Genomic DNA, 17,412 nt, shown 5'->3' on the forward strand with positions numbered 1-17,412 from the left:
AGTCAGATTCTGCCTTTGTCCCAGGGGCCAGTGAGTCACCCCACCTTTCCTTCCTTCCCTCCCCACCTCAGCAGCTGCACATGTGTTTTTCTCCATCACAGTTGCAGTTTGCTCCTGGGCAGGTTGAGCTGCACAGGGACCTCAGATGGAGAGCAGTGCTTGGAGGAGGGCGCAATCATCCTCCGGTTGGCAGGGCTTTGGGGGCCTGGACTCACATTTCCCTTTCGGACTAGACCAGTGAAGGTGTAACAGGGGAAGGCGGGAGTATATTTTACTGCCTGGTGGGGACAGGAGCAGAGAGCAGAACAGGGAAAATGGAGAATTCGGTGAGTTTTCAGAATTCAGAGTTTTCCCATCCTTGGTAGTGTCTGTGGGGCTGCAGAGTGTCAGGTGGACAGGAGAACAGTGGCTAAAACATCTGCATAGAGGCAACTTTCTGACATGAAGGCTTCCGAGTTCCCCCACATTTCGGTACGCGTTTCTCTGCATGTATCCAGCTGGCTCCAGAAAGTGAGTAAATCCCTGAGTTTTGGATAGGGAGTGAAAGGAGAGACATGGATCCAAGTAGAAGAGGGAGGTGCTGGAGCCCCTCTTTGAGAGGGCTTTGCTGGCCAATGTCAAGCTGAAGGCAGGGCACACCTGCTGAAGCAGGCTCTGTTGCTAGCTGGGAAATTAGGAGTAAAAGTGACCGCTGGACCATCTGCCCGTTGTGCGAGGTTATCAAGAGCGGAGCTGCGATGCATGCCTTCAGAGGCACCGCGAAGGACCAGAGAACCAACCCATCTGTCATCCTGCTGTCTGAGAAGGCCAGACAACTATCAAACACGCGGGGAAAACTGTCGCTGATGAGAGCCAAGGAAATTTCTCTTGTTCGGCATAGCAGGCTGTTGATCTGAGCGGCTAGGTTGAATGGGGTTTTTTTTGCACCCCCCCACCCCCCTGCAGTTGTTTAGCTGGATTTCACTTTGTCTCATTTGCTTGAGAGGAACTATGGGCTGCGTGAAAGAGGCCGAACCGAAGGGACACGTGCTGCATTTTCTCTGTGCCCTTCCCACCGCGTGTCTCACCCAGACCTTGGCAGCACTTTGGGCTGCGTATCTCTAAGTAGCTGTGTCCTTTTCTACTCAGCTACGCATTTTATTCAGACTCTGCAGGCAGTAATTGAGGTGCTGAGACAGTGGGGACGTGTTATAAATGTGAAGAACAAAATACACAAGGGGGTAAAGGCAGAAATAGCCCAGAATATTGACAGACTCCCCGAGTTAACAAAGCCAGCCCTGCAAAATAGAGAAAATAAGTGGGATGTTTGGCATCTGCCATGCTGAGGTGGTGTCAAGCAGAAAGTGAGCCTGGTTTGCTGCTTCCCCAGGAGCTCAGCGCCTTGGCTAAGGTGGTGGAGGAGAGCTGCGTGGTGGCTGGGGCTGGGCTAGCCAGGAGGACTGGTGCCGGCAGGGAGCGAGGGTGTCTCTTAGCACCTAAAGGTTTTCCTTGTGCAGAGGGGTGGTAAAAGCAGGGTCTGTTGCTTTTGGGCTACTTCTAAGAATGGGTCACCACCCAGACGAGGGTCTTAGTAGAGACCCTCTCCGAGTGACTTGGACACTGGGAGCTCTCCTGGAAGGACTTGAGCTCCTCTGTAAGGTGCACAGAAGATCCCAGGGTCTGAACCCCTTCTCCTGGGTCTTGCAGAACTGCAGCTGGGTCGGATGTCCCTGGAGTCAGGTTTAAAGATCCTCTGTCCCAGGCCATGCTGGAAGGGAGGAGGTCCCTAGGGAGGGTGCAGTGATTCGGCTGTGGGCCTCGCAGCAAAGGGCAGTGACACCAGGAACGGCACTGCTTTCCCCTGTGTCGCCCCACGTAGCGGGGCAAGAGGAGTTCCTCCTGGGGAGGTGGCAGAGATGCATTGGCTGCACAGAGGCTCTTTGGCTACCTGAAGGCTTTTCTGCTGGGCAGGGGGCATCTCCTAAGGCCTTAGATCAAAAGGCCTTTGTTCAAAGGCTAAAGCTTTTCTTCGTCTTGCCCTGTACTTTGAGGTGATTTAGGGAAGATCAGCAAAGAGTTAAATGCTAGCTGTGTTTTCCGCTATTTTTTCCCCCTCTGTACCCTTCTTCCCACTCTCCCAGCATAACCACAGGAGTGCCAGCTTGTTTTTTATTTGATTCTGACTTCAGTAAAGCAGCTTGCATTGGGAGAGAAGGAAGTGGTCATCTGTCAGTAGTTATCCCCTCGGGAGAGGGACACCTGACAGTCCCCAGAGCCCCCGGTCACCCTCCGTCTTCCCAAGGAGCCTGTGCTGCAGCTGCTGGGGATGTGCAGGGTCAGGAACATGAAGCAGCTGAGGGCTGTGGGCCCGTTTGCTGTGCTTTGACTTCAGTGGGATTAAGCCTAGAAAAGGTCCATCCTGCCGAGGCCCGTAGGCCTTTGCGGTGTTGCACCAGCAGGTTCTGGCCTCCCATCTAGGCGAGCCCACCATGCCATGGTGGTTTTAAGCCTGGGGCTTGGCCACAGTGGGTCAGACTGAGTCACTTAAGACAGGAACAGACTGGTTCAACCATAAACACCTTTATTATAAGCGAGATAACATCTTCAGTGTGCAGTTTTCTGAGAGCCCTGACAATTCAGCTCGACTGTTTTTTCCCTTCCGTCATACTTTCCACATTGCTGTTATTAAAGGAAAAAGAAACCCCAACCTTTACTACCTCCTTTCACAGAGAAAAGTCCCAATCCTCCCTTCAGCTTCCTCATAGGAGAAAAATAACACAATATCTTTACTTGAGAGCAAGTGTTTTTTGGCAGAGCACACATCTCTGGCCTTCGTTTCTGAGCTCTTCATGGAAATTACTGACCAAAGAGCAAAGTCCCATGAAAACCAGCACAGGTGAAAATTCCTGGCAGTCTAGATGGGGCAAACATTTGAAAGTCTCGTAGTATAAAAGCTCCATACAAGTCTGTCTGGCTTCATTGTCCAGGAGAAGAGAACAAAATTGACAAAAATACCGTATGGTTGCAGTGTGGATATACATCTGTGGCGGGTGGAGGTAGAGCCTGGAAGGAAAATACAGAGGCCCCGTTGTGCGATTTGTTCAATGACTTGAAAAGCAGCTCTGTGTATCTGACGTTCTTAAGTGCTGTTCTTGCACGCCGGCCTGCTTTGATCACTGGAGATGGATGAATGGCTATTTGTTCTCCCCGGGTGTGTACTGAAGTGTCAACTGTACTTAAATACACGCGAGTGTGCTGTGTGTGCAGGAGATACACCTGTAAGCAGGCATGCGGCTTCAAGTCCTGCGCGAGGGACGGTTTGGCTGTTCAGCTGCGTAAGGGTGAATGGCAATTCCTGTTCTGGGGCTATCGCGGCTGGCTGGCGGCACGAAACTGCGAGCGTGCTAACGTTCTTCTGTGCTCTGTGATATCTGTAATGCTTCTTTACATCAAATTCATCTACAACAGCCAGTTTCTCCACGTTTGACAAAATGCTTAACACTGCCTTTGCTGTCCCCTGGGAGTCCTGTGCAGTCTATCAGTGTAATCCCCAGTATTTAGCTGATCTGAGCTGCCTTTTCTTTAGTCTTTGTAATGAGCAAAATTATTTCCTAATCACTGACTGCTAAAGCCACATGTAAAAAACCAGACATTTAATTTTTCCTCTTTAACTTTGTAAAGTATTTGCTATTTTGTGGAAGCTGCAAAAGCAACTTGGCTTCCTCTGAGCTGCCTTTCCACATCCTCTCACTCCACAGGTCTCTGTACACTGTGTTTTTTAAAGTTGTGTTTAAAGCCCTCTGCTTGGGGTTCCTGATGGCCATGCAGGCTGCGAGGCACAAGAGCAATATGAGGAACTAGCACTGGGAAAATAGGCTCCTCATCATGAAAAGCTACAAATCTGGTGTTAGCAGCAGTAGTTTTGCTGAATGATCTGCAGTCCCTTGAAGCAATACAATTGCCCTCTGCCTGATTTTGCTTGTAATATTTAGGATTGGCACCAAAATTAGCTAGTTCTGGAAAATAGATTGGTTGCCAAACAGTGCAGCCCACTGGAGGCAGACAGGGCTGGAACAAAAGACCAAACAGCAGACTTAGGTGAGACATCTGGCCCCGTCATGTATCTCACTACTATTTGCTTCTAGGATAAGAGCGCAGACGTCAAAGCTCGCAGGTCAGATTTCTTACCAAAAACAAATACATAAAAGTTGTTTTTCAGAGGTTCAAGTTTTGAATCAAGAGGCTCCATATCAGCACGTTGCTTAGAAACATTGGTCAAGTCGTGGGGTGAGGAATCACTGTGCAGTGTTTATACAGGTTTTATTCCTCCATGCCAATGCTCCCCCTCGATATCTTCTTTCTGTCATTTCTCTTTCTTTTTCCATTCATCTCCTTTGGGAGCGCAACATCCAGTGTGGCAGAAGAGTCCTCCTGTGCTGCAGTGGAAAGAAGAGACAGTATGCAGCATCTCATAGGCCAAGGGCAGTCTAAGAGCAGAGCCCTGCGATGAAAGAGAGAGGCACCTGGGCTGCAGATCTTGGAGGCGGCAGCTTGTAGTTCACATGCTTCACTGAGAATTGTCTGAAGTAGCTGCTTCTCTGCACACTTACAAATCTGAAGTCTTTTCCCTGGAGCAACTTCAGAGTCCCCTCGTGAACAGCCGGAGTCACAGGCAGCGAGTGTGGGGAAAAGTCCTCCAGAAACTGAGTCTACTGAGTGGATTCTGGTGCCAGTTTTAGACAGACGCTGGCCTCTGTCATACTGTTGTTGTTGACAGAGCTGCTGTTGCGACATGGTTCTTTTGCAGGGCGAATGGCCACCAAGAACTGGCGCTTGAAGGTCTCACTGAGGGCAATGTAGAGGAAGGGGTTGAGGCAGCTGTTGGCATAGCCCAAGCTAATGGCAAAGTTGTAGGCATAAAAGAAGGCCATGGATGGGGTGTCAATGCCGAGGTGAACCAGCTGGAGGATGTAGAAAGGGGCCCAACAAATGAAAAAGGCAGAGCAGATGGCAACTGCCATGCGAGTGACTTTCTTGGTACGTACCCGGAGACTTCTTTGGGGCAGGGGGACCACAGTGGTGGCCATGTGCTGGAGGATCTTAAAATAGACCACACAGATAACAATCAGTGGCACAGCGAATGCCAGCATGAACTGATAGAGAGTGAACCAGTAGATGTCTGTCTCTGGGTTGGGAAGCAAGAGAGCACAGCGGACAGTCCCATCCTCCAGAGGCATAAGGCCTGCGTACATCCACACGGGAATGATGGTCAGGAAGGAGAGAAGCCACACCAAGCAGATAACTAGAGCCGCAACACACGGGGTGCGGACATAGGTGGATTTCAGAGGGTAGACTGTTGCCAGGTAACGATCTAGGGTCATCACTGTGAGGATGTTGGTGCTGGTGATCTGACTGTTGGTGTCCAGAGCAGTGATGATGGTGCACAGGGGAGCTCCAAAGTACCACGAGCCATTGCCTAGGAGCTGGTGGATGAGGAATGGCATGCCCAAGAGGAAGAGGAGGTCCACAATGGAGAGATTGAAAATGAAAATGTCAGGCACGGTCTGCTTGCACTTCAGCTTCTTCTTCTTGACAATGGTATAGATGACAATGAGGTTTCCCACAATGCCCAGGAAGCAGATGATGCCAAACAGACTAGGCATGATCACATTGGTGTATGGTGCTGGCTTCTCTGCTACTGCCAAAATAAACCAAAGCAATGAGTGCAGCCCATAGGCAATTCCTTGATATGTATGCTCACCCTGTCCTGTACCTGGATCCCCCCTCAAAGACAGCTCAGAACTGTGTCTAAGACACCAGCACTTGGAGATTTAGCTGTGATAATTGACATTTCCTTCTCTCCCACCTATTGCATGCAGCGCACTGCCTGTGATAATTGACATTTCCTTCTCTCCCACCTATTGCATGCAGCACACTGCCTAATTCTGACTGGCCATGCAGACGTCTTTCCTCAGCTCTCCTGATGTGCCTCTACCCCACCCTGAAACTCCCTAGCTGTTCCTGGGGACTGACATCGGGCTGGTGTGCCTCTGCTCTTGCCGAGGTCTAATAGTAGTTTTTCTTCCTGAGAGTGCTGGATGCCCGGCCATTTGGAGGGGAGTGGGTGAGGCAGCTGATGCTTTTCACGCTGGAGAAGTAAGCCTCTAGCATTCTCGAGTCCAAACATCTCTGTCACACCAAAGTAAGTAAACTGTTTTTCTTCCTGGCTACTTCCTAATGTCAGAACATGCCCCATGTTATGCGGCTACCGTTAGATAACTTGCTGTCATCAGCACTCCGTTGCGATGTGGTACTTAGCACCAGCGTCCAGCCTGTGCATCCCGTGGACATCCAGCTAGGTCTCACTCCTCTGTATTACTTGAAGATGGGAGACTGGAAATTGGAAGGCAATGACTGTGGTTTGCAATTCCGCACACAGCTGTTATCAGCTCGCTCTCTGTTAGCCGCAAACTTTATGAATGTGGTTGCAATGTGTTATGTGATTGAAATATAAAGGCCATTTAGTTAGCTGGAAATTGGGACAAAATGTCCTTGCTGCTGTGTAATCAATGGAGTGCTCATGGTGAACCTGTAACATTTGGAATGAGCTCAGCTAGCGTTGGAGCGAAGCGTGTGTACGCTGAAAGGCTGTGTGTGACAGGCAGCCTGTGCAGTGCTGCAGCAGCTTTCCTGCTCTGGGTATTTGCACGAGCAGCAGTCTCAGCACTACTGACTGCAAGCTAGCATGAAAGTGTAGTTCACATGTGTACTGTAGATCTCTGTGGGACAGAGTCAAAAGTACGTGACTGTCAAATAATTTAAAATTACCTCTTAGCTTAAGCAGAAGAAAGCTTTAGAAATGGATGGATCTGAGTTTTCCGTGCTGTTTCTGTGTAAATGCAGTGATGGTACTTTGCAGCTGTGCACTGAAATGCCTGGATTCCTCAACACATTAGTCCTTGCTTGTGGTCTGGCTGCCCTGGTGCCCTGCAGAAGTCCCGGTGGGGACTGCGCTGTGTGAACCAAATGAGGACTCGCATACATCACTCTATCTCTAAGGTGACTGCTGTCATTAGCCATGCCCAGATATTTGTGAAACTACATGTTTTACCGCATTTCAGGAGGAAGCACCTAACTTACAGGTGGTGGGGAAGGGGGTCAAGGACCTCATATAAAGCTCCTTCTGTTGAAGCCTGTAGAGTTTCACTGACTTACACTACTGGGCGCTGGCCTGCCTCACCTACACCGTGGATCCCTGAGCAGTGGGAGCGTGGGGAGGGCAGGGGGCTGGAGCGCTGGTGGGGATCTCTGCTTCCCCCCCCCCCAGCCCGGAGTCTCGCCCTCTCTTTGCCTCCTTCCCTGGTCTGCCCGGCTGGTCCGTCCCTTTCCCTGCAGCTAAAAGCAGCAGGGAAATCGCTTCAACTCCCCCCGGCCGGCGGGGGTGGTGCTGGTGCTGGGGGTCCGGGGGGGCCCGGGAGGCGCGCGGAGCCCCGCCCGTCCCGCCCGCTGCGGCCCGGAGCTGTCCGCCCGCGGGTGCTGAAGGCGGCTCGCCCCGGCCCGCAGCCCTGGGGGGTCCCTGCAGCCGGTGCCCCCCCCCGCCGCCCCCCCCCCCCCGGCCTCGGTGCGACAGAGCAGCCTCCCCGCGCCCCCCCGCCGCCGCTCACCCGAGCCGTTGCGAGCCTCCGGCGCGGAGAAGTTGCGGGAGGAGTTGGCGGGGGCCATGGCGGCGGGGCCCGGGACGGAGGAAGAGTCGGGGAAGTGCCCCGCGGCGGCGGTGATGGGCGCGGGAGGCAGGAGCCCGCCTGCAGCCGGCGAGCGGAGGCTGCTGCTCGGCGACGCCGCGCTCCGCTCGCCCACTCCCGCCCCGCCGAGCCTGGAGCAGGCGCTGACATCAAAGAGCAGCTGACTCCGCCAGCCGCGCCCCAGCGCATCCCGCCGCCGTCGGGGGCGGGGGGGGAGCGCGGCCGGGGGGGGGCTGCCCTCCCCCAGGTGGGCGGGGGGCGGGGGGGGCCCGGCCCCGGGCTGGCCGGTGCCCCGCTGCAGCGTCGCGTTGGTCGCCCCCGACGGGCGGCTGGGCTCGGCGCCCTCCCTGCTCTCGCTGCCGTCAGGGGGAGAGGACCGGATTTTGCCTTTTAAGTAGCTCTGCGCTCCTGCCCTCCGTATGGATTTTTCTCTCTTGCAGACGCATATGCCCTTTTCATTCCTGAGTCACAGGCACGTCCCTGCCAGCAGGGCTGGGGGGGTATCAGGGGGATGTCAATTTACCCACAGAAAACTCTATTGCTTTCGCCTTCCGTCCCCTCTGACTCTATTTCCAACCTGAGACACTTCACTTGTAATTAATTCTCTGTTGTTTTCTGCTGTTCTATTTCTTACCGCAGCTCGCTTGCTTCCTCGCTCCAGAAATTAGCTCTATTGTTAGCTCAGGTATTATTTGTCTTCTGTTTTTCTGCCTTAAAAATACTAGGTAAGAACCCTCTGGGTTCGGAGAAGCTGCTTTGCTCTGTGTCTGTGCGGTGCCAGAGCAGCAGCCTGTGCTTTTCTTTGGCTTTGAGCTGGAGGTTTTGTTGTGCTTGCTGCCTAGTGTTTATCTGTGGGTTGAGTTCCTCCATTACGGGTTGATAAATCACACGTTACTGGGGCAAAAGGATGGTTCTCTACCTCTGAGTATTGCCTGCGCTGAAGAAGCCTGATATCACGTCAGAAGTCTGCGAGATAACCAGCAGCAACAGGCAGCTTTTTCTCTGCAGCCAAGTGCAGTGTAGGGGATCAGTTTGACTTTATGAAAACTAGATCTGTCTGGAAATCTCCTTTATCTCCCTCCTTGTGTAGCAGCAGAGGCAGACATCAGCTATAGGGGCCATTTTGGGGGGAGCTCTGTACATGTGTGTCAATCAGGGTTAGAAGTAATCGGTATCATTAAAAACAAGGCCAAGTGTACGCACCAGCAATGATCCCAGCACGGGCTGCGAGCCACGCTTGACGGCAGCATTTCCAGTATGGACTTTCTACCACGTAAGCCAAAGGAATTTTTCATTATTAGGTTGTCCTCTAGTGGATCAGCTGATAGAAATACGGAGCGTGCTTTGCCCACGTATTGTAGCTCTTGACTGGAGACAGGATGGGGCCAATTCTCCTGTGACTGAGCCTCTGGAGTTGCCTTGGTCTGTGATTTGCCCAAGCCGTTCTTCGCTGGCAGATACCCTCGGTATGTAAAACAGTTCTGAAAATGCACAGCTTGTGAAAAAGTGGTAGTTTTTGATTATCAAATATTTTTCTTAAAGGTCTCTCTTTCTCTTACGTTTTGGGCAAATTCTGGAGCTTGTCTGTGTGGGGATGCTACCACAAAGCAAGCTACGCTTTGTGCACTGGGATGATGGAGCTAAGGCAGGAGAGCTCTCGTGGACGGGCCGTTGTCGTCTGCAGTGAGTGCCTTTGTGTAACTTTGCTTAATCCAGCCCTGAAGTGCAAAGCATGAGTGTTTGCATGGGAAACCGGTGGGCAGCTGCTATTCCAAACATTTTCGCTACATAGACAAGCTCCTACTCACTTTCCCTGGAGAGGAACTAGCTTTCAAAGAGTGCACCTGATATTTAAATTTAGCAGTTTCCAAAGTATAGCATTACTTTCAACTTGCAGTCTCAGAAATTGCTGTTCACTTATGAGACTACCTTGTATTTGAGGGGAGCTGTAATTCCTTCTTCTCAGCTGTAGGGGCACGATAAACCACGGCAGCTCCATCCCCGGTGCACACAGGTCATACATGCAACGACAACACCGTGCTCAGCACTTTGGATTCGCTCATAGTTACGTGACTTTTATTACTTGGGCTTTTTATTTTTATTATTCAGGCTCTGAACAGGTTTGCGCCTCCCTTATTACCTTACCAATAATCTGTGAAAGTTCTTGCCCCAGCGAGGGAGAAGTCTCTATAAAACAAGCCCCAGCAGGCAGAGGGGTTGCACAGAGGGAGGACCGGCCGTGTGCGCAGCTCGCGGTTGCCGGGAGGAGCGGGCGCAATAATCAGCTCATTATCTGCCTGGGCGTTTGGAGGCTGCAGCTCTCGGACTGGCTTGTTCTGAGAGCGCTGGTCGACTGGAAACTGCAGCGGGGACGAGCTCTCGAGGGACGCTGGAGCGTAGCCGAAGAGCGGTGCTGACCACTCCGTCTAATTACAAGGAAGATTGAGGCACTAACCCCTTGAAAACAAGTCTTAAATTAAAAGAGAGGTGTAGTAATTAACACTTAAGCAGGGAACTGCCATCTTGACAGCCAAATGTTGTAGATAAAGGCATGGAAATGGAGTTCAGCCCTTGAACATAAAAGAAAAAATTACTTCTTCATACAAATTTTGCCTCACCTCTATCCTTAAACCATCCTGCCTGCAAAATTACCGTTATGAAGAAAGATAGTAATCTTCTAAAGCTGCTGCTAGGCAAATTCTGTGACTGGGAAACGAATCTGGCTAGTTTAACAGTGGTTTAACCCTGAAAGGCGCTTGCGTTCCAGTCGTGAGTTTTATTTCCGGCATCTGTCCCAGTCGCAGATCCTGTCTTAGGCAACGTGAATAGAGGCGCAGCATCCCACGGGGCACGGAGCAGCGCTGGCTTCTGTTGCAGAGCTATTGAAACCATTTCCCCAGCTTGTTTCAGCGAAAGCTTTCTTGTTAGATGGGTGCTCTCTCACTTAGGTGTTCGTTTGGCACCTGGCTCCTACTCTTGACCCACACGTGGGAGAGGAGCCTGAGTTAAGAGCCAAGCTGCAAACCCTTTCCCCAGCACCCGCCGGTCCCTTCATTCGCCTGACTCCTGGCTTAGAGCACGATGCTCTCCGGTTTTGTAGCTCAGCTCTGTGTCTCTATATATTGATCAAACGGCCTGAGGGGTGAAGTCTAGCCCTTGCGCTGGCCTTAGGGGTAGGCGTGATTTCATTCGGTGTGTCGGACATGGCGCGTTGACCCTCCGTGCCGGCTGCGCACTTGAGCGTTGTCTCCGTGCGCTAGCTGTGCATCAGTCTCACTTATCCCTTTTCAGACGAGATTGTTAAGTGGTTTCCAAGTACTGCTCTGTTTTGTCTCCCTAGATTCTGGAAAGTGAGTATTTGCTATCACTTCTCATCTACAGGCGAGGAAAATGGCATGTGGCAAAGTTAAATAATTCCCCTAAAGCCACAAGCTGAGCTTGAGGCCAAAAATTGACAGTAATTCTTTCCACAATGATGCTGGTTTAGGCAGCGTCCTATCCATCTCCCCCATCCAGTGATTATCCCAGCCCAACTGTTTATATCATCACAGAGAGACGTGTGTTGAATATAATCATTTGATTTTAAAAGAGGGAAAAAAAAGGTCTGAAGGAGCAGCTTTGTCAAGGCAACTCGCTGGTGACTCAGGTGTTGCTGTCATCTGCCTGGATGTGCGCTACGTACGTGGTCTGGCTGATTGCAAAGAAGTTTCTGTCACATCTCGATGCCCAATTTGAATCAGAGGCGTGTTACGGTGTGATCTGGCTCTGTTCTGAGCTGGTATTAACCAACACGGAGCGACGGCTGGAGGCAGAGCTATGAGCAAGCCTGGCTTTCCCCCCTTCCCCCCCGGCGGCGCTTTCCCTTACGTGTGTGCGTTCCTAATGAACGCGGCGGAGCGAATTCACTTTCTCCGCTGCTCTGTAAACTCTGCCTTTACAGCGATACTTGGCTAAACAGTTGCCTAAACCCCCTCCTTATCCTCACTGCATTTCCAGTTAATTAGCACAGAGTGGGCATTTGTGTGAACCCAGATGACCCCTCCTCTCTCGCTGCAGGCTTCCTCCCACTGCAGCGGCGGATTAGAGCTCTCTGGCCAGTCCCGGCTAATTCCAGTCCCACGCTGCTAATTTGAGGTTTTAGTCTGCAGCCTCTGCCCATCCTGGCTGATTGCAGTGAGCCAAAGGCCAAGGCAGCCGCCTTCTGCGGTTTTGTTTCCCCCGCTAAAGGTTAGAGGATCCCAAAGACAAAAGAGCAGCCAAAAATAACAAGGAGGAGCCAGGCGGGGCTCGCCGCGCGCCGGGGAAGCAGAGCGGCCTCCGAGCGCTGCCGCTCGCCGTCGGGCTGGGGCCAGGGCCGCGGCCGCGCGCTCAGCAAACGGAGCGGTCCAAGACGGCGGCTGCCCTCGGCATCCGCCGTAAACAGCCGGGAGCCCTGGGGGAGGCAGATCCCCCCCGCGGGAGCTGCATTAGTCACTGCGCTTCCCTTCTACCAGAATAGACACTAGTGCAAGGAGCGGTTGTGCCTTTAACTCCTCCGTAGTCTGGAGAGGAAAAAAGTTTAGGCTCGGATCTGTAGCTCCCGTGCGACTGTGCAGGAGGCTCAGGAGGAGGCCAAGCGAGGAGGCCGTCCTGCAGGGGCAGGTGAGTGGCCACGAGCGGGGATAGGTGTCTGCCCAAGCCTAAACGCAGGCTCTGCCTCGCTTTTCAGTGAGGGTGATGATGATGATGAACTTAGAAATGGGAAATACAGACCTGAGATGAAGCAAAACTGAAAAGCCTGATAGGCTCAAGTCAGGAAAATGCGATAAACTCTGCGCTGGCGCCTGGGAAGAGCTGCCACATGAAACTGCAAATCCAAAAGTGAGGATTTATGACAAAGCTATCAAAAGAAAAAAAAAAGAGGTGGTGTTTTATAAATGGAGAATGAACCCTGCTGCCTGCGTCGGAGCAGGGGGGAAACCAGCACTAGCTGATTTTCTGGGCTGCGGTACGTTGTATCTACCTAAACTACAATAAAGCATTTGCTACGGCGTCTCCCAGGAAATTCTTAGTGCGGCGGAGACGCGGACAGGCAGGAGAAGTGTGAAATGATTAAGGAAGAAGTCAGACGTCTTTTGTTGCGGGGGGGCTGCTCGTTTGGGTCGCGTGGGGCGGGAAGGCCCCCGCAGCGGCCCTGCGCGCCGCGGGCCGAGCTCGGCTTTGTCGGCAGCAGGTTCCCTGCAGCAGCCCGACGTTTTTCCTCGCCGTTGCTCCCCCGGCCGATCCCTCCTCTGCGCCCTGCGCTGTCGCTGCGCGGAGACGTCTGACGGGGGCTGGAGGCAGTGGCGAGGGGCGTTAGGAGAGGTGGGAACCTTTTAAAACAATATTTATGAGAACGGTAATTGGTAAACCACTTGCTGCTTAGCAGCCCGAGGGGATAAAAGCGGAGGCATGCATTTCAGGCCCAGCAATAAAAAATTGCTATCAGCTGGGAGTTCATTAGCTGGAAAGACGGGAGCAGAGAAAGACACGAGTTTGTTGTGAGCTACTTGTGTAATGTGGCTTTAAAAAAGGCCGGTGTGATCCTGGGAGGGATCAAGCGAGGTGTTTGCAGCACAGGACTTACTGTCGTGTGGGAGGAAACACGCCTGGATTTTCGGTCCCTTGCGTCCAAGTCTCCACGGAGAGCCGAGCCGCAGGAAGGACTGAGCAGGTTGGGGCAGCGGCGAAGGCCGGCGCCCGCTGTGCGTGAACGGGGCCGTGTTAGGGGCACGCGGCCCTGGTACCGCAGCCGGCGTCGCAGGCCGAGCTCGCAGACCCGGATGTTTTCCGAGACGGTTTCTTCTTTCAAACTCGATGTAGGTTTGGAGAGAAGGCTTACACGAGGCAAAAGCAGGACGTTTTGCTGGTTGAACAAAACGCTCTGATAGCCTTAAAATATTTGGAGCGAGTTCATCTGGATAAAAGTCAGCCCAGAATGTTATTTTGGAGTGACTCAGTTCCTGAGGGGTTTAGTGGCGGTGGAGGACACGGATACACGCGTGCTGCTTTCTAAATGCCCTGGTTTGCCGCCGGGCTTCTGCCCCCGCTCCTCTCCCCGCCGTCCTCCCGCTGTGTGACGCGGGCGGGCAGCTCGGAAAGCAGCGGAGTTATCCCTACCGCTTACTGGCTCATTCCTCTCCGCGGAGGTCCGTTCCCAGATCCCGAGGCAGCGTGGTGCTGGGATTTGGTGTGCCCGGATCCTCCCCGCCGCAGCGGCGCACGGGGAAGCCTCGGTCAGGTCTCCCTTCCCCCCCCCCCGCTCCGTTCTCCAGGTCAGGGTGACGGTCAGTGCCTTCGTGAAGCTATTCGAAATATCTCTGACGGGCTTTGTAGGAGGGTGTGCGTGTTAAGTTGCATTGCTTCCATTGCACCCAGGGCTGTTCGCAGGCCCGGGAAGCCGGAGCTACCTCCAGATCCAGGTTTCTTTCCTGTCAGAAAAACTTAGTTAATTAAAGCCTGCTGCTGAAAGGAATTGCCGTGCTGGGGGGATAACGCAGCGAAAGCCGTGTCCTTAATCCTGCCCTTTCATCTCCTGGAAATTCCTTCCCTCCTGTCCCTTTCTGCGTCTTGATTGCTGAAAGAAACGAGGAATAATTTCCACTTAAGGGAAAAAAAATAAGACCCGAAGCGACAGAACTCCAGCCCAGCGGCAGGGGCTGGGGCGATGGGAGCTGATGGGAGGGAGCCGTCGCTGCGGCCCAGCTGGCGCCCGGGCAGATGGCATTGCTGATCCGCAGGAGCCGCTTGACCTGCGCGGCCTCTCGGGAAGGTGCGGGCTGGCAGGTCAGGCCGGCCCAGTGCAGCGCGCATGCGTCAGGCCTTTGGTTTGGTCTTCATCTCCTGCATTTGGGGAGCAATGTCTCTGCCCGCCGAGCATGGAGGGAGTTTGGCACCCGGCTCCGGTCTCCCAAGCTGCCCCGATCCCGCGTAGCTCCCCCGCTCCACCTGCAGCCCCGGTGCCCGCGCTTCCCGGCGTGTCCCGTCAGCCCGGCCGCTCGCGTCTCCTGGCCTGGCGGATGAGCCGGCCCCGCCGTTGCTCCGGAGGCCTGGCGAGCGGGATCAGCGCGAGGCAGGCGTGCAGCGCAGCTAATCTCCTTTGCTCCTCGGTGATGCATGGAGCTCGTTTGAGACGTTAATCAAGCCTGCGCACGTGCACCGGGCAAAAGGGATTAGGCACCGGGCTGCTGGCAGAGGCGCTCCGGGAGGAGCCCCCCGTCCTGGCACGCGGGGGCCTGAGCTTGAGGCGCCCGGCTAGCGCGAGCTCTGGTAGCAGCAATCCTACTTATTCCCCGAGCAGAAAGGAGCCGCGAAGGCCAGCCCTGAGGAGCGCAGCGCGGCCCCGACGCCCCGGTGCGAGGTGCGATCGTACCCCGGAGGGAGGCACCCGCCACCGTTTCTGCAGGGATACAACAAAGCGGCGGGATCCTCGCCCGGGTCGTGGCTATGCAGAAGCCTATGTAAAAGGCTCTTTAAGTCCACAGAGCTGCACGGGACACAGACGAGGGAAATCTCGCCCGTGGTGCTGCTCCCCCAGCTCCATGTCGAGTCGTGGGCTGCTGCAGACGTCGTTGGCCTCGAGGGATGCTTCGCTCAGAGCAAGGCTGCGTCGCAGACGATGCAAGAAAAATGCCAGGCCCATCACCAGCTCTCCCCTTCTGAGCACCGTTCACCTCTGCGAGGCAGAAACTCAGGCCCGAGGAAGCAGAGGGCAATGCCCAACCCTTGGGCCTGAGCACGGGGACCGGAGATGCGGATCTCCATCGTGGCCGTCCCGGAGCACCTGCTCTCGCGGCTCCCTCGGACGTGAGCAGCTCGGGGCCACCCAGGCGCGTTCCCCGTGGGGCTCCCCAGGCACCGATGTCTTTGAAGCGGTGTTGGTGGCATGTGTGCTGCCTGCTGAGCGGCAGCTGTAGCTTGTAATAGTCACTGATGGTCGATGAGCTGCGTTCGCATGTGATTAATTACACCTCCCCTCGCGGCGGGAGCCCTCGCCGTCCCCAGAGTGCTTGGCGAGAGCAGAGCTGGGGCAGAAGCCAAGCGTTTCCGCGGGATAACGCGGCAGAGGGGCCGCGTGGGGCGGCCCCGGGGTCGGGGCGGCCCCTTCCGCGTTGATCCGAGGAAGGGGACGCTGCCTCGGCGGTGAAGCCTGCCTGACCTCCGCTTCCAGGCCGGGTGCGAGTGGATGGGCAGAGCCTGCGAGGCGTCTTAGCAGGCCTTTTTTTCCCTCCCCTCTGCCTTAAGTGCAAAGCCCAGCTGACATCAAAGCTCCAGAAAGTCTAATCCTGTTTTGAATCGGTGCAAGCACACGCAGCGAATGTTAAACAGGGAATCGACAGCAAAAAAGGGGGGGATTATCTTTAATTTCCTGAGAGAGTGACGGGGCAAGGGAGACGGAGAGAAAAGAAAGGCAGAGGAACAGAAAGAAGTGACTGTCGGCATAGACAGGCTTGCGGAGGAGGAGGAGGAGAGGAGGCAGCAGGGATGGGAGGATAGAGCGCGAGCCGCAGCAGATGTGTGCGGGGGGAAAGGTGAGTGAGCAGAGCCGAGCGCTCGCGCGTGGGACGTCTGCTCCGGCCCGGGGAGCCCCGTGTCGGGCGCCTGCCGCAGTTCGGGGGACTCGTTGCTGCGAGCGTTTGCCTTGCCGGGGAAGAAGCCGGTGCAGGTCGTGACTTCCAGTGCCGGCACGTTGCTGCTGCTGCTGCAGGATGCTTTTCTAGCGAGCTCGGAGCTGGGCTCCGGCTGCGGCGACGGAGAGGGAGTTTCAGCTCGGCCGACCTCTCCCAGCAGCAGCCGTTGCCAGGGAGGTGTTGGAGAGGTGATGGCCTGAACGCATTCACAAACACGTCGCCTGTCCTCAGGGGTCCAGACCAGAGGGCTGATCGCTCGGCCTTCTCCAGCTTGGCCCTCGACTTCGAGCAGGGGGAGGGATGAAGGGGAGGTTCCCTGGGGTGGGACGTGAAGCTGGACCAAGACTTGCTGGGCTGTGTACAGACAGGGCCAGCGTCTTGCTGGGCTGGGTCCACAGCGGGGCACCCGTCGCCTTTCGGTGCCCTGCGCGCGCCCCTCCTCAGCAAGGCCGGGGGCTCGAGGTGGGACCCTCCGAGAGCTGCAGAGAGGGCTGCTGGGGTGGACTGGGACCCTCAGTCTCCTCTCCCTTCAGTCACCTGCCTTCTGCCATGACCTGATGGACTGCAGGAGAACTGCTCCTTCTCCTGTCCGATGGTTCAAGCCTGGCTTCCTGCAGGCTCCTGCCCCACTACAAAGCCTCTTTGCTTGCCCTCCCCATCTTTTGCTTGGGTGCAGGAAAAGCCTGGATCAGATAAATCCCTGCCCAGCCACCCGTTTGGGAAAGCAGGAATGGAGCAGCTCGTCCTCCCACCGGTGATGGGGGAGCAGCTGAGGGAGGAGGCGCGTGTTTGTGCTGGGCAGCCGCAGCGCGAGATGAGCTGAGCAGACCCTCTGGACGGGAGAAAGTCCAAGTCTCCCATCTCCAGAGGTACCTGGAGACCTCAGCGATGAAGCTCTGCTTCATCCTCACCCTACACCTTCATACCCGCAGGAAAGGGACTATGGCACAAATCTGGGGTGCTGCAGCCTGTGTGTAGGTGTCATTATCCAGGTGGGTGTCCAGGTACCCGGCTACAGCCCCACTTTGACTGCATTGGAAGTG

The 17,412-nt window shown here is 54.7% G+C and overlaps 1 protein-coding gene across 2 annotated transcripts; it reads right to left on the reverse strand.

Annotated features, from left to right (window-relative positions):
• Positions 1–2,543: 2,543 nt before the first annotated feature.
• Positions 2,544–7,802, reverse strand: MCHR1 (melanin concentrating hormone receptor 1). Of its 2 annotated transcripts, none has more exons than XM_064522593.1 (2): positions 7,644–7,802; positions 2,544–5,674 (listed from the first exon to the last, which is right to left on the reverse strand). In XM_064522593.1, exons 1-2 carry the CDS (start codon positions 7,699–7,701, stop codon positions 4,689–4,691), a joined length of 1,044 nt encoding a protein of 347 aa, XP_064378663.1. In that variant the 5' UTR covers positions 7,702–7,802; the 3' UTR covers positions 2,544–4,688. The 2 variants fall into 2 exon arrangements, with proteins under 2 accessions (XP_064378663.1, XP_064378662.1); XM_064522592.1 differs by having other exon boundaries at positions 2,544–5,677.
• Between the last annotated feature and the right edge of the window lie 9,610 nt (positions 7,803–17,412).

Source organism: Dromaius novaehollandiae, chromosome 18, assembly GCF_036370855.1.
Source record: "Dromaius novaehollandiae isolate bDroNov1 chromosome 18, bDroNov1.hap1, whole genome shotgun sequence".
In the NCBI taxonomy this organism is placed as follows: domain Eukaryota; kingdom Metazoa; phylum Chordata; class Aves; order Casuariiformes; family Dromaiidae; genus Dromaius; species Dromaius novaehollandiae.